The sequence below is a fragment of the Athene cunicularia genome (assembly GCF_003259725.1).
Source record: "Athene cunicularia isolate RWA chromosome 2 unlocalized genomic scaffold, athCun1 chr2_part1, whole genome shotgun sequence".
NCBI classification, from domain to species: domain Eukaryota; kingdom Metazoa; phylum Chordata; class Aves; order Strigiformes; family Strigidae; genus Athene; species Athene cunicularia.
In genome coordinates this window covers 50,080,864-50,095,852 of record NW_020799095.1, presented here as the reverse complement: position 1 = coordinate 50,095,852, position 14,989 = coordinate 50,080,864, and the positions used below count along the sequence as shown (strand labels likewise).

The 14,989-nt window shown below is 40.1% G+C and overlaps 1 protein-coding gene across 4 annotated transcripts in view; it reads right to left on the bottom strand.

The window, feature by feature from the left end:
- Positions 1 to 14,989, bottom strand: part of TNS3 (tensin 3) — a 200,180-nt gene that overhangs the window by 21,070 nt on the left and 164,121 nt on the right. For all 4 annotated transcript variants that reach the window (XM_026841769.1, XM_026841770.1, XM_026841767.1 and 1 more), the window contains one exon: positions 2,147 to 2,318. In XM_026841769.1, the coding sequence (XP_026697570.1) occupies positions 2,147 to 2,318 (172 nt within the window). The remainder of the gene's footprint in view (positions 1 to 2,146; positions 2,319 to 14,989) is intronic.

The following is a 14,989-nucleotide window of genomic DNA, read 5'->3' as shown; positions in this document are numbered from 1 at the left end:
CCATCACTCATTTCTTCAGTGTTGGTCATTACTTTCTGCTTCATCTCACCCTTCACCTAGCCATGCTGACAGGACAGTTTATGAGTCTGCGCTGTGAACTAGGCCACCAAATTAATCGCAGTTAAAAACACTCCTTCCTCCCCCTGTCCTAGAGGGTTACTTTTATTATTAATCAATTCAGTGAGGTTGTTCACAGCACTGTTTCACATACAGTGGTCCTGGAAATCTCTTAACACAGTGAGCTGAAGTGCTACCTGGAAAAGAGCAGTAGGACGCAACAATTTCTTAAGCCAAAGCTGCCATCAAAGGCAGAGGTTTATGGAAGAAAACTGACACTGCCACAGCAGTTCTTACAAAAAAAAAAAAAAAAAAAAAAAAAAAAAGGCTAAGGAGTTAGCTGTGCACCATCACAGAATAAATGAATAACTATGGTAAGAACACAATTCACAAGACCCAACTCTTAGACCAGGTCCCCTCTAACACAATTTACATTAAAAAAGGGAGGCAGGTCCAGTGGTTAATTTATTTGATGATGGAGTAATTTTGACTTGATAGAATTAAATATTTCAACAGTAACCATCAGATTTTTCTACTGGCTAGCAATTCCACCTGCTCAAGTAAAGAAAAACAAACATCCTTCTAGACAAGACAAACTAAGCTTCTGATGAAACCATCTGATAAAAGTTTAAATAGGCTCCTTGCTCCTAGAAGTGAAATGCTCTTAGACTGTAGCTGGAAAACATTACTGGCACTACCAAATGTAGAGAGAACAAACTCATTGTGAGATGCAAAGGGAAAAGAGCTGACATAAGGTAAATAAAAAAAAACCAAAGGATTTTTTATTAAAAGGGAACTGTGGAAAGGGTATCAGTAGATTTGAACAAATCAAAGTAGAAGAGCCATAAAGAAATGGAAGGGGAGCAAACAGAAGACATCATTGCAAGAAAAAAAAACAAAAACACAGCTGTAGCTATTTTGCTGGATGAAATGAAAAACGACAGGAAAAATATTTATAAAGAAGGGAACAAAATTTTCTAGATAAAGTTTGAAGTAGAAATGTAAGCTTGATAATGACTGCATTTCCTCATGAGCTTTCAATTCATATCCACTTATAATGAAATGTTGTACATTGTCCCCTCCTTAGAAAACACTAACATACTTTGTTCAGTCTTACAATTCACATTCATAAGCACAAACTGAAACATTCATAGTCCAAGTACTGACTGAAAATGAAATCAATTAGATGGGGAGATAAATAAAAGAAAAATAGGTATCAACATAGTTGAAGTCCTGACTGAGAGTCTGACACACCAATCAACAGCATTCCAAATAGTTACTGTGAAAAAGAAGCCAATTATCCAAGAACAAGAATAGGATAATTAGCCACAAAGGAATGTCGTTGCAGTGTGATAGAGAAGGAAACCGAATGAGCTGTAACTGTAACAGCTCATCTATTAAGTAAATACACGACCAGCTGATGACTGACCATTCATTGTCATGGTCTTGGTCATGGTCTTCTGAACCTTCTAACAGTAACCTGGGACTCCCTGTTTGCAGTTTCCTGCTATTTCTCTTCTTATGCTGCAAGATCCTTGGGACAGGGACTATTTTGTATATTCATACTATTCAAGTTCTGATCCAGAGCCCTACATGTTTACCACAGTACAAATATGAAATAACAAAATCTCTCAGCCTGCTGAGCAACTGAAAGGGAGTCAGCTATTCACTACCAAAACCAAATCCTCTGACTAGAAATGCATGTACTGCAGATAGAAGACTGCTCCCTCTCTGTCATATGTAACTTATTCCAATGTGAAATTTCATTAAATGCTTTTCAGTAAAACACTAGAGAAGCTGGTTAAGAACACAGGAAAGCATGTGTGAGCTTGTGCTAGCACACAATAATGTAACTGAGCTATAATTCCTATTTATTTTTATATTCCTATTTATCTTCAAAGCTAATTGTTTCCCTGATGTATAAATAACATCTCTGTATGTGGTAAATTCTAGCTGGTGGACAACATTATAGTTAAATGTCACAACCAAACTCAAAAGCCCTCGGACAAATTGAAAATGCAAACATACATCTTGGCTAGAAACTACAGTTATGAGAACTGAACGATAAGGTAGGAGAATCTTTTCCTACCTTTCTCCCGCTGGGATAGGACTGTTACTTGAAACAGTACATGACGATGCAAAACAGCGCTGAAAGGAGGGATCCGTCTGCATGTTGGGCCTCAGCAAAGCAGGGTTAGTGCCCACAGTGCTGTCAGACATCACCATGGAGTGGTTAATGGCTTCCGCGTAACTTTGAGATTCTGCAGCAAAGGAAACAAAGCAAAAGGCAAGTTAAAAAACAACTCACATTTTTACGGACCTTGTACTGGAAGAATTGTTTATAAACCAATCTGTTTTTCTCTTAATAGGACTATAAAGAAGACTTTTTATTTGTTTGAGCAGTAACATTTTATTTCACAACATTACACTGCTGAAAACATCCAGCAGAACAAATGGCAGAGGGAATAAAGATTACAGAACTGCATGACTCAAAATGTTTGATCAGCTCTGCAGGGTACATTCTCTAGCCCTAAAGATGAGAACAGACCTGTCTGTTCCATGTTGTTTTGCATTTCACAGTCCATAGTGTTAATCAGATATGTCTAGTCAAGTGTCCTATTTGACTATGCACACCATCAGTGTGCACTTTAACACCAAAGCGATAGATAAATGGAGTAATAATTCAGCCTGCCCATTCAGCACACTGCTGAATGGGGAAGGGGACTTGGTGGAAAATGACACAGAAAATGCTGAGGTACTCAAAACCTTCAACTCAGTCTTTACCAGTTAAACAGGTCTTGGGGAATCTCAAACCCCTGAGACCACAGGAAAAATCTTGATTAAGAAGGACTTGCCCTTGGTGGAGGAGAACCAAGCAAAAGAGCAGTTAAACAAACTGTAAGTTCTCTTGAGTCTGACAGGTTGGTACCCACAAGATCTGAGTGAGCTGGCTGATACCACCGCAAGGCCCCTCTCTATAATCTCTAAAAGGTAACAATGATTGGGAGAGATTGAAGAATGGAAGGGAACAAGTGTTACTTCCATCTTCAAGAAGGACATGAAGGATGATCTGGTGAACTGCAGGCTTGGCTGGCCTAACCTCTGGGTTAGGTGATGGAAAGGTGAAGTTTCTGGTATAGTGACTGGGAAGCTGATGGAGCAACTAACCGTGGAAACCATTTCCAAACACACAAAGGAAAAGAAGATGACTGAGAGTTGTCAGCATGGATTTATGAAGGGGAAATCATGCTTATCCACCCTGACAGCCTTCTTCAGTGAACTGAAGCTTAGTGGCTAAGAGAGCAGTGGACATTGCTTATCTTGACTTTGGTAAGGCTTTTATCATGTTCTCCCGTAACATCCTCATAAACAAGCTGACAAAGAATGGGTTAGATAAGTGGACAGTGGAGTGGATCGAAAACTGGATGAATGCCTGGGCCTGAGGCTTATGATCAGCTGCACCAAGTCCACTAGGAAGCAAGTCACTAGCATTATACCCATGGGCTGATACTGGGGCCAGTACTGTTCAACATTTTCATTAACAACCTGGATGATGGGATAAAATTTCATCAGTCAATTTTCAGACAACAGAAAATTGTGAAGAGTGATTGATAAAACATGGTTTTCCTGCCATTTAGAAGTGGGAGAAAAGGGCCAAGAGGAATCTCAAGGAGTTCAACAAGGGGAAATGCAAATTCCTGCACCTGAGAGGGAATAATCCCAGGCACCAGTACATGCTGGGGGTCAACTGGCTGGAAGACAGCTTTGAAGAGAACGACCCAGTGGTCCTGGTGGACAGCAAGCTGACCACAAGCAAGCAATGCAACCTCATGGCAAAGGCAGTCAACAGTATCCTAGGCTGCATCAGGAAGGGTGTTGCCAGCAGCTCAAGGGAGGTGATCCTGCCTCTCTGCTTAGCACTAGTGAGACCACATCAAGAGTTCTGTGCCCACTTCCGGGCTCCCCAGTATAAGAGACACGGACTTTCTCGAGCAAGTCCAGTGCCAAGGCCACAAAGATGCCTGGAGCATCACTGGACTGAAGCATCTTTCATAGAAGCAGGGGCTGAGAGAGCTGGTACTGTTTAGCCTGGGAGAGGAGAAGGCTCAGCGGTATATTATCACTGTGTATAAAAACCTCCTGGGAGGAAATGATGATGAAGGAGCCAGTCTTCTCTCACTCTTCTGATCACATGAAGAGAAAAGGAAAGTACTGAGGTTGAAAGGCATTTGAGCAGCACAGAGCAGCACAGGATTTAGTTACCAGCAACTACAGATTTCAGGTGTGACTTTGTTTACACCACACAGACAAAAAAAGTAAAACAACCGAACTTTTCTAATAGCTTGCAAATAGCATTGGATTAATTGGTTTCTAAATTGATTCAAGTCTGAATGTTAAACTTAATTATACTGGACATAAATACTATGATTTATAGTTAAAAAGGATGTATTTGGATGAGGGATAATGTGGATGCCATTACTGAAAAGCTTTATACAGAACAGTTTAATCCCCTTCTTTACAAGTACATTTTAATAACCAGTCAAGCTCTAATGAGGATTACATTTAATTATTCTGGTATAGTCTAAAGCAATCTAACACCTATGCACATAAGACCAGGTTAAACAGCACTATTTTCCATCAAAGAAAAGGCCATGCACTAAGATACTACAAATACCTGTGCATCTGAACAGCTTCATACACCTAAATAGTTCCACTGATCTCAACACTTGCAGGACTGGAACCCAATAAAGCAATCACAGATGAAACAATCTCTTAATTACTGTTTCTTGAGCAGATACACTTCAAAAGATTGAAGGAGGAAAAAATACACAAGAAAGCTACGAAACAATTCTAGTCCTACACAGAGTTAAGATCATATTAATGCATATTTCCACGAGGAAATCTTTCTAATGTAAAAATGACGAAGGTTCTCACTATTTCTGTGAGCGCCACTGAAACAAGTCTAAATAAATCTTCTTTACCCTTCAAATTCATGGCAGAGCCTGGCTCTGCTATTATTTGAATGAGGAGGGTGCAAGGTATTTAAAAGAAATGCCTGAGATAAGAAAATCAGCAAATCAGTGCCCTGACTGAAAACTATTCGAATTCCTCACATAGCACACATACTGTACAGAGCAAACATTTAATTAGACTAGGGAAACATTAGAAAACTGTAACACTGTCTTTTAAATATACCCATTACTTTAACTATATCCACACCAGTCATAGAAGTGAACTTTAAGGAAATACTGCAGAAATGTGCATGGTGTGGAAGTGCTAAAGAAATCTGAACCTGATCTATCTAATAGATCAGATCTATTACAGTCATTCTCATACTGGTGCACTTAGAAAAAGCTGGCTGCATAAACCCATTTAGGCTGTATTACAACTGAAATCAGTGGTGCTCGTTTAGAAAGATTGACTGTTTACTCAAGTATTATAAAGGCTGTTGTTAAGCCTTGAGCAATGATTTCAATATATAACAAAGTAGTATTATTTTGCCTTAACAATTATCTGAGAAAAAGACGATTACTTGAAGGTGGGTTGGTCAAACTAATGTTGCATGTCTGAAGACTACTAGAGCCTCTCCAGAAACACAACTTTCACTAGACCGAATTTAACAAGAGCATAATCTGTAAAAAAAAATACCCTAAGTGCTACAGACATCTAATCTCTGCACATGAATCTGCAGATGCTTCCCAATTATACTGCAGGTTGAGATGACTCTGCTACTGTGTGGGAGAGGTGAATGCATTCCCTGCAGACATGGGAATTATAATCACAAGCTTAACTGCATATGCTTGTTGCTTTCATGCCTCTGTGTCTGTTCCCCTGATATAAGAGTATATATACAGAGGAGTCACTGGACTCCAGTTACCAAGAACCTAGGGGCAAGAAGGGGAGTGGCACTCCTGAAATAGCTTAACATCTTCTCCCACTCTACTGCAATCTCAGCTATGCGCATAAGAGTTAATCTAAAGCATTTACACAGCAAGGTCCTCTCATTCTCCCACCAGTAACAGCACTTGCTTAAAGAAATGGACCAAGACTTGATACTTCCTTGTTTCAGTCTTGACATGTTGCTATTACCTTTAGAGCACTGAACACTGCACAAGGGAAGGACCTCTGTAACACTCGCAGATGCAGCATTTCTTTTCATACCCAATTTTCAAAGGTGTAAAATACTAAACTAAAAGTGAAAAAATACACTGAGAGCCAGGCATATAATCTGCAGAAAGAATGTAAACCATACAGCTCTTCCCATGCTAGAAACAAGTGTAACTGAAAGGCACTTCCCATAAAAGCAGCTTTGTTTATATTACAATAAAAACCAAGCTTGCTGAATATTTCAACTATGTCCTCTCTATTGTCTGATGCAGAGTCCACACTCGCTGGTCAGCTGTTAACCCTTTATCTCACAGAATCATTAACTCAGTGCAATCTCATAGCTTCTACAGGATTTCTGTATGCATGCTACAAACTCCCCTGGCATGTTTGCTGCAAAGCATCAGTGTGCTTCCTGCTGCAGGCCCCTACTAAATCTATGCCATTTTATGTGTGAGAACACTGACATTCTGCAGCTCCCCTACTTAGAGAAGTGACATGACAACCAGGATCATTCATGTACATGTCTCTTCATGCACCTGGGTCAGACCTGCATATCTACATTTACTATCACTGATCATCAACTTTATAGGCAGAACCTAAGATAGGAATTCAGCTCTCTGCATCATACACTACTGAAAAGTGAATTCAGGAAGAAAATGAATGCTGTTGTGCTCACAGGCAAGGCAGAAAAATATCCAGTTCCCTCTTCTACTATCCCACCTGGCAGCAAAGGCCAAATAGCTACAAAAGTTGCAAGCTTCTTTCAGTTGTAAACAGGAATTCCTGGATGTGCCCACTACACAGCTATGAAGATGTTCTACATTTGGATTTTAATCCACTAAATCTGTTAAAGGAACTCTGGAAAAAAAAAAAAATCCACCAAAACCCCCAGAGTGGCTTAACCCACACCATAATCCAGATAAAAAGATATGTAAAAATATTCCCTTTCCTCTTTCTTGTAGATAGCAGCTGAAGGGCCGAATCACCTCAAAGCTTTGGAGACAATGGCCCAACAATGGCAAGGAAGTGAAAGGAGCAGTCATTCCACTATCATACCTTGTATTGTAGCAGCTTCTCATACATTCCCACCTTTGTAGTCCTTTTAGTGAGATGGTGATAGTTAAACTGCATTGCATGAGCTTGAAAATTCCAGTCAAGATCCTCAGTAGCATCCTTTCGGGAACTATGAATCACTGTTCCACTCCCTAAAACCTGAGCTGACCACCCCCCAGACTATCTCAGGCCAGACTAAAAGCTGAATGGACACAGAAAAGCATATTGCTCTAAAGTAAGCCGAAGTAACCGAGCCACTGCCAGCCCTAAAAAGCAGCAGAAAGATAAAAAGCATTGTGCAACACTTTCAAATTTCACAATCTATTTCTTGATCCATACTATTATGGCTTCAGCAATTAATAAATCCAGCCTAACAAAAGACCTGCAAGAAGCCACATCAGATGTGGCTGTAAAACATTCCTCATATCACCATTCTCATTCAGAGGTCCCTCCAATCCCACCTCTCCGTTCACACAAACAGCTAATGAGCCCATTCCTTTAGACACATTTACTGACAAACTCATCTACAACAGAACTGAAGGCATCTAGGAATATCAAAGAGCATGTGGTATCTTCTCTACACAGCAGAAGTATTTTTTTGGTTTTGGATGGTTGCATTCCACTAAGGACTTGATATTTCTCATCCTCTCAGGACTCACTTTGGACTTGTCCTGTCAGACAAGCATTCTCAAAATCTTCTCCCCTTTGAAATGTCTCAGAAAAAAGCCCACAGCACTCCCCAGCATTCACCAAAAACTCCATGGCACTTTGCAGCTTGGCATCCACCTGGCTCCAACCACCATTTGGAGTTTACTTTACAGCCAAAGTAAAGTCCACCACAGTGCTGAGCTGTTCATCTCTCCTTCCACATCTAGGGACTGTAAGAGTTTCTATGACAATAGTCTGTGCTGATACAACTTTATTTTATCCGGGAGACCAAAGGTCAAAAGATGGCCACTTCCCTCTTCCAATATTAAATTTTATTACTCAAGCAAGTTACTCCACCATTCCCCTGAATGTCTTACAGAAGATTTATGCTCAAGAGCTGAGATGTCACACATACAAGGAAAGGTAGAGAGCAAGAATTAAAGACAACCCTAGTCTTTAGTATTAAGCATCAGAACAACCTATCAAGAGACCCACTGGATGGCTCCATGGATTGAAACATACCAGTAAGCCAAAAAGTACCAGATGAAGCTCTTAAGCACATTTTATGAAAGTGTTTGTTTAGATATGTTTCTTTCCAAACCTTAGAATCTACGAAAGGAAAAAAAGTGGAAGATTTATCAGGGAAACAATCAGTGAAAGCAAAACCACCAACAAGCAAAGTACAGAGCTAATGATACTGAGTAGGCACAATTTTAGTTTTTCTAAGACATCCTGCCAATATTTCAGCAAGGGAAATGTTGACGCAAAGATCAGTTGAAAAATCAGTTTTGAAGAAAAAACTGGAGCAAGGAAGAGAGCTTCAGTGGAAGAGGTACTGACATACAACACACAGTGACAGCTAACTGGACTGGATGAAGTAAAAAGGAGTGCACAATTCCAACTGCACTGTGTGAGCATGGAGTAGCAGAGGCTTATGCTACTATGTAAAGCCAGAAACCCTGGAAACAGTGAATTCATGGCAAAAGGATTTGGCTCAATGGAAAAAGAGTCCCTCCAGCAGCTGACAGAGTGCTAACAGAATTGGCACCGGTGAAGCTAAGGAGCTCCTTAGCAACCTCTACAGAGCTCATGGGGAAGGCCAGAATTAAAAACACTGCATACGGAGAAAGGAGACAGCAAGATGGCCCACTTGAACCAGTTTACAAACTAACACCTTTCCAAGTCCAACAGCACTGTAAGGTTCTGCCTGGGGTAGCCCTTTCACTCTCTTTCCTACTGTTCCAAATGCTGAGGTGTCAAAATTAGTCAGAGAGACTGAGATAATGCTGAAACTCTCTTTTGCTTTCAATCAGTCTGCAAACTATTGACTTTGACCTTTTATAATTCCTATACTTTGCTTTGAATTTCACAAAAACACAAGGAACCAAATTATTCCCTTTCATGAAAGTCATCAAGTTTGGTCCCGCTGTTCCTTCCTTTCGATAGAATATGTGGAAATCAATAAAGATGCTTAAGATCTTGTCTTCTGTAATCTCAGCTACCAGGTAAGGAAATAACGTTTTTAACTCTTTTGCAAAGAATATGCTATCCTTTCCAACACAAGTTGTTCCACCTCTCATTCAGGTCTAAATCATCCCAAGCTGTTGCTGCTAGCCAGCTTCCACCATTATTTTTTAAGTGTTTCAAACAGAGAGCTTTGAGAACAGCTAATTTACCGTATTATGGTTTGGTTAAAACACAAGTAAACTGACCTAAACCATACACACTGAAAGCAAAACCCCCGACAACCCCAGGCAGCAACAAAACACCTTTTGCTCATTGTCCTCAATAAAAAAGTTAACTCTTCACATTTCTGATAGGAAAGATTCAGAGGGTTTATATTTTAGAAAACAGGTATCAGTTAAGAAACTTCCCAAATAACAATTTGTAGACTGAGATAATGATTGTCATTGTTAGCTCACTTTTCGTTCTGGCAATGTCCCACCAAAACCTACAGCAACCAAATGCTGAATCAGCACCTTGCCATTTGGCCCACTGTAGTCACCAAGCTATGTTAAGTCTCCACTGCCATGGAGCTCTGTGGAAGCATGAAAATCTGCAACATCTTCTGCAAGTACATTTTATAAATAAACTGGATTTTATACTATACAGTATATATTAAAAACTATATAGTATATATAGTGTGTAGTGTGTATATAGTATTTTATGCTATATATACTATGTACTATTGGTCAGCTATTTTACTGACTCTGACTGTAGTAACAGAACCCCTGCTTTTCAAAACCAATTTATTTAGAAAAAATAAACTGAAAATACTAACACAGTTTGTATCTTTTCATGTTTGTTGCTTTTTATTTCATCTTAGACAGCAAAAACAAGGGCATAGCAACTAGAGTATAAAGACCCTGTTTTGCAAAGATTAACTCCCCTTCCACAACTATTATCAATTCACAAGAAATTTGGAAATCCACCTTTTTAATCTTCTTAAGAAAATCAGAGACCTTCAAATAAGGGTTAATGTCCACACCAATGATTCTGCTTCACTGAACCACGGTGATAATTAGAAAAGGGGTAATATTAAGCCCATTTTCAACAGTATCAATAACAAGTATTGGGACCCTGGTGAACCTGAGGACTGGACCAACAGGTATCTTATTTAAGCTCAACATGAAAAAAAAACCAAAAACCCTGTACCTGGAGCAGAACAAGACCTTGTAACAATACAAGCTGGGATCCAACTGGTCATCAGCAGCCCTGCCGAAAAGTATCAGTGGGTATCAGGCTGAAAAGTGAGTCTTCATGCTCATCCCAAACAAGGCATACTGAGGATCAGACAGCAGATCACAGGAAGCTGGTTATTATTCCTCTGGATCTGATGCTGGGGAAGCTTCACCTGGAATACTAAACTCAGTCTTAGGCCACCAATTCAGGAACATGAGAAACTGGAAGGAATCCAGTAGAAGGATACCAAGATGACCAGGGGCCTTGCTCACACAATGCACAATGACAGGATGATGGAGCTAGTATTGTTCTGTCTGGAGAAGAAAAGCAACTAGGTGGGAAATCTAAAAGCAGCCTAAAACTACCAGAAGAGACAACAGAGCCAGAGCTCTCAGTAGTGACAGACAAAAAAGCTCTTGCCAAATTCTCACTAGAAATCAAAAAGAGCTTTGTCACTATGGGCAGCTCAACACTGGAAGAGGTTAACCAGGGTTGTGGTGGAACCTCCATCAGGAGGGGTTTTCCTGATTCAGTCAAAGCAGGATCCAGTACTTTCTGACAGTCCTGTTCTGAGTCACAGGCAGGACTACATTTGCCCAGAGGTGCTTTCCAAACATCACTTCTTTCTATGGGAACACTCATTTCCTCACACAGAGGAAATACAGTAATTTCCAAACTTTTTTAGTTGCATACCCCATCAATAAGAAATTTTTGAACACACACCTCCAAAATATGTGTATTTGTTCAATTATTAATTATTCCCACAGAACAATGGATCATCCTGTCTATCACCTGGGGTGCACACACCCCACTTTGGAGACCACTGGTCTAACACACTGACAGAAAAAAAGGGCTTGAAATAAAGGGATAAAAAGAGGGGGGTTTAGTTTGGAGGATTTTGTGGGTCTTTTTTTTAAAGGATGGAACTGGGGCAGTTTGTCTGTCATCCTGGATATCTACTCACTTTTATGCATATCAATAAAATCTTCAAAATTGCCTACATTCTTTCAGAATGAGAACATGTCATGAGCCAAAATGATGTAACATCATGGAGGTACCTGCAGTTCTCCCACTTTTTGAAAACCCACCAATAACAAAGAGGTATAATATAACAGGGTTTTTTCATGCTAATACCTGTTTAAGTGGATCAACTCTCTCTTCGAGTAACCAAATCGGTTGGGCTGAAGCTATGAAAATGGTAGCTCTAACATCCACACACTAACCTCTTCACTGGAAAGGTCAGTTTCAGTTGCTTCATTAAACAGTACTGAGAAGGATCTCAGTGGAATATCACCTGTTTAGCTCTTAGAGAAAATACAATGTCATGGCTGACAACACAGGAAATAAAACAGCAAATTTGGAAAAGCAGTCAAGTATTTCTCAGAGACATTTTGTGGAAGAAATAACACATTCAATAGTTAAAGCCAAACTGCTAGTAATTAAAGGTAGGCTATACTGCAGTACTGAAGGCTTCTAACTTCATGCAGTTATTTATTGTGTGCATCTAGAAAGCGTTCATTGTGTTTTGGGAACCTTTCTAATCTATTTAGAATTTTAAAAAATCCATTCTTGCTTTATGCCTAAAGAGGGCTGTAAATCATCCATGTTGCCCCTTGAGGAAACATCCCTGGCACAGCAGCCCTCCCCAGCAAGCACTGGGTGAGCAAGGCTGGAACTTTGCCACCTCCATGGGAGATCTGGGCCTGCTGGCAAGATGCATAACAAGAGTGGGTGCACACTGGGACATTCTTCAGTTCCGGCAACTTCTAGCTCCCATAACGGCCCACAGAGGCTCCTGCCAGTAACAAACAAATGTAGCCTCTGAAGCTGTGCCAGGGGTCAGCTTATCTCCAGGCAACCCTAGGATCAGGGAATTAATTGCATTTACCCTCTGCCCCTGTCTGCAGAGGGCTAAGTATCAAAAGCATGATTTACCAGACCCCACTTTCCCCCACCCACAGTCCCTGCCCCGAAGATCTTACTATCTGGCTTCTTTTCTACTGAGGAAATAGCCATTCCATTGACAGACCCTTCCACTGTTTTACAGATGCTTGGTATCATGCATTCATTCAAAAATATCAAAATACAAATAACTTGTATTTGCTAAATATATTTTGCAATACAGCATCTTCAAAGCAGTAAAAATCTTACCACACCTTTCTGAAAGACTTTCTTATACTAATTTGTTTTACTTTCAGTGCCAGGAAAAAAAAAAAAAAAAAAAGACATTTCCCCAGGGACTAAAGCAATTAGTTACATATGTCTTCTCATGTATTTTAAAAGATCTTGCAGATGCTCTACTATTGACTTTAAGCATAGCTTTGCTGTCTTAGGAATGCAAATCAGCTGCAGAGGGATCTCCTCAAGCCAGCCGGGTCACATGCAAACGTAAAATGTGACATTTATTAAAACACTCTTTAGGAGAGAAACACTGTCAGTCCATAACGCGTAAACAAGAGCACTACTATTCTGCGTTTAAGTACAGCAGATCATTCAGTGATGAACGAAAACAAATCCAACAAAGCAATTAGAATATAATTATTAACATGCTCCTGCTAAGTTTCCACAGCAAATTTGTTAAAGTGGCTTTAGGGGCAGCCAATTCTTATCTTGGTTTATCTCATAATGGAATTTCAGATATTCACACGGCTGAATAAGACAATTTTCATCAAATTCTAAAATTAAACAGCAATACTTTTAGAGGGGAAAAACCCACTAGGAATCAGAAGTGTGCAGACGGGTATCTTCAAAATTTAGTGATACTTTTCCAGGAAGAACACCTTTAAGGACCAAGCATCTTTCAAGGAAAGAGAGTGTCTGCCCTGTGTTCCAAAGTTCATTAGCTATTAAAATTGCTTGAGATGTGGGAGATATAGGTCCAGGTTGTCTCTGCTGAACTGAAAACTGCAACTCATGTCTACGGACAGATCTATTGCAAAGCCAGTGCAAATGGGACAAGGGGGTGGGGGTGGGAACTGGAGCAAATACTGAGTAAACGAAGAAAGGACTGAGCTTGGGGCTGACTTTCTGGCATTCCTGGAAAGGAGGCATCAGAAAAGGAAAGCATCGCTCATCAGTGAAATTTTCAATTTTGTGGTAAGATCCTATCTACTCTTCCTAAGGTGAAAAAGAGCGTAAGAGGGAGTTTGAACTCCCCTTTTGATGTCTCAGTAAAGTTCCCTGATGCCAGCAGGCACCAGAGAAGTCCGAGTATGCAGCTTTTGATATCTGAAGAGTACTTACCTAGCAGGAGGAATGTAAGCAGACAAACTGATGTTTGGACCTTCTACTAGAAGCCTCACTTTGTTCCTGCTCTTCTAGTATCAGAAGAATTCTCCCTCATCATGACCCTTTCCAACCTATTAACTATTTTGGAGTCGCTTGCCTGTACCAAATGGATGAGCCCACTGCAGCCTGAATACCAAAAGCAAGGTCTACTTTTCCATTTTGAAGTAGTACACCTAAACCATTTTCATTTCAGAACCGGAAATAATGTGTAATTGATAGAGGTAAAACCAAACTCTATTCAGTTTATCTTCAGTGTGGTTCAGTATTATGTGAAAGGACTGAGAAGTTACGCTATTAGGTGTTTTCTTGGTCTGTCTCATAACAATCATCACTCAATAACTTTCAGGGTTGCACTCCTTACACATGCATCTGCCGCTACTGACTAAAAAGAAATGTTGTTTGTATTAAGGCTGTAATGATCAGGTTCTTGAAAGTATTCTAGTACATCCTGCACATCATACTGTGCAACAGTTGGCTGCTCTAAGACTGTATTATATTTTGATAGAAAATTCAGATCTAGAGAAAGACAGTAAGAATATTTTACACGTACTGCCTTAATTACTCTGCCAGTGCTAGTGGCACGATACACTGTTTTTCTCATTAAGCAAAAAAGCAGGAAAACTATGTGATACTCCTCGTTTGGGGAAGACTTATGTTTAGAGTCTGTTCATTTGTCATGCTTTTGAAAGGAAATTTAACGCTGCTGTAACATTACTAGGACCTCCTTGGGGGAGGAAAAAGAATCAGCCCAGACAAAGTTTTTGCACATAGTCAGCAATTATATACGTTCCAGGCAGCCCCTGTTTCTTCCACTTCAAAAAAAAAAAAAAAACAAAACACTACCACACACAAAAAAATTGTAAGTCATCTTCAGCAGAAAAGAAATTCACAAACTCACGAACGCTGCCTCTTGCCCTCTATCACTCTGTGAACGATCACAGAAAAAAAAACCAAACCAACCAAACACAACAAGCCAAAACGCTCAGACTAACAAAACTCCTCGTCTGCAAAACTTTTCAATTCCTCTGCAGGCTCCAAATGTTGCTACATAACGATGCAAGGCCTAATTCTTCCCCCTACTTCTTTCCTTCACTGTTCGCGACCACCACAGAGGCGCAACGCCCGCTCTCTGCCCCCCAAGACACCCCCCCTC